Source organism: Belonocnema kinseyi, chromosome 1 (genome assembly GCF_010883055.1).
Source record: "Belonocnema kinseyi isolate 2016_QV_RU_SX_M_011 chromosome 1, B_treatae_v1, whole genome shotgun sequence".
NCBI lineage: Eukaryota > Metazoa > Arthropoda > Insecta > Hymenoptera > Cynipidae > Belonocnema > Belonocnema kinseyi.
Genome location: NC_046657.1, coordinates 138,572,824 through 138,574,367, shown reverse-complemented (window position 1 = coordinate 138,574,367; position 1,544 = coordinate 138,572,824). Strand labels below are relative to the sequence as shown.

The following is a 1,544-nucleotide window of genomic DNA, read 5'->3' as shown; positions in this document are numbered from 1 at the left end:
GAATCGTTTTCTCAGAAATTAAAAACTCTAAAATCAAAGCGAGCCTTAGAAGGCAAATTAGCACCATTCGCTCCATTTATTGATTCCGAAGGCGTGTTGCGTGTAGGCAGTAGATTAAATAAAGCTGACCTTCCTTACTCACAAAAACACGCCGCTTTGCTACCACAATATCATCATTTGATTAAAATTATAATTCGCGAAGAGCACATCAAAATGATGCACGGGGGCACACAAGCTACGCTTAATGCTCTCCACAGAGATTTCTGGATTGCAAACGGAAGAAGCATAGTAAAAAATGTGATTTACAAATACGTTACATGTGCACTTGCTAAACCTGCAACACCGCAGTACCCGACGGGGAATCTCCCGAAAAGTCGCATCTCTCTTAATATCGCTTTCCTAGCTTCGGGAATCGACTATCGTGGTCCCTTTTTTATAGAGGAGAAACGACATCGAAACAGAACAAAGGTAAAAATTTATGCGGCTATTTTGTATGTATCGTAACCAAAGCAATTCACGTCGAGCTTGTATCTGACATGACAACCAAAGCCTTTTTAGCGGCTTTCTCTCGATTTTTCAACAGAAGGGGTAAGAGCTCCGATCTATATTCGGATGAGGGCACAAATTTCTTGGTGCTAAAAATGAAATCGAAGACATACAAAATTTATTGCAATCACAAACTCATAATGAATCCGTCAAAAGAGCTCTTACCGAGAAAAATATCATGTGGCATTTTATCCCTCCGAGATCCCCCCACTTTGGTGGGCTCTGGGAGGCGGCCGTAAAATCTTCGAAGCACCTCATGCTTCGCGTGATTGGTGAAAAATTATTTCAATACGATGAATTATTAACTTTTGCAATTGAAGTAGAAGCAATTCTAAAGTCGCGTCCAATAACTCCCATCCTTTCCGATCCCAATGATTTGGCTGCTATCACACCTGGCCACTTCCTCATTAGTGACTCATTTACAAGCATGCCAGAACAAAACCTGGAGGAAATTTCTTCAGGACGTTTATCGTCTTGGCAACATTTCCAACAGATGCGTCAACATTTTTAGAGGCGTTGGTACAAGGAGTACCTGTACGTATTAAACGTCAAGAAGAAATAGCACAACGGCGAAACTACCAACTTAAAGATTGGCGATCTCGTTACCCTGCGTGAAGACAATGTGCCTCCAATGCAATGAATTATTGGTCGTATCATTGCACTTCACCCTGGTAATGATGATGTTGTCCAAGTGGTTACGGTGAAAACCGCTCGAGGCGAATACAAACGCAGCGTGAAAAAATATCTCCACTGCCAATCGAATCAACGAATGCAGCCTAGCCTTTAAAAGGGCAATGTTCACCATAATGACCATTTTCTCATGTAAACATTCCCTATTTCTTCAACCATTTATTTCTGATACTTCACTGCATTTCTAGAACATAATATATAATAAATATGTAAATTGTACCTTCAACTGAAATCATATCATCGTTTTTGTAATCGAATCATTTTATGTCTTCGCTGTTTTTATCGAATAACAATAAGATTTGATTATT

General features: G+C 39.8%; 1 protein-coding gene across 1 annotated transcript; it reads left to right on the top strand.

Annotated features, from left to right (window-relative positions):
• Positions 1–724: 724 nt before the first annotated feature.
• On the top strand, positions 725–1,057 carry LOC117180258. Its single transcript, XM_033372660.1, has one exon. It carries the CDS (start codon positions 725–727, stop codon positions 1,055–1,057), a length of 333 nt encoding a protein of 110 aa, XP_033228551.1.
• The last annotated feature ends 487 nt before the right edge of the window (positions 1,058–1,544 follow it).

Bases quoted from the DNA above. Each gene is read 5' to 3' on its own strand.
- LOC117180258 (XM_033372660.1), top strand. From the start codon at position 725: ATGTGGCATTTTATCCCTCCGAGATCCCCCCACTTTGGTGGGCTCTGG.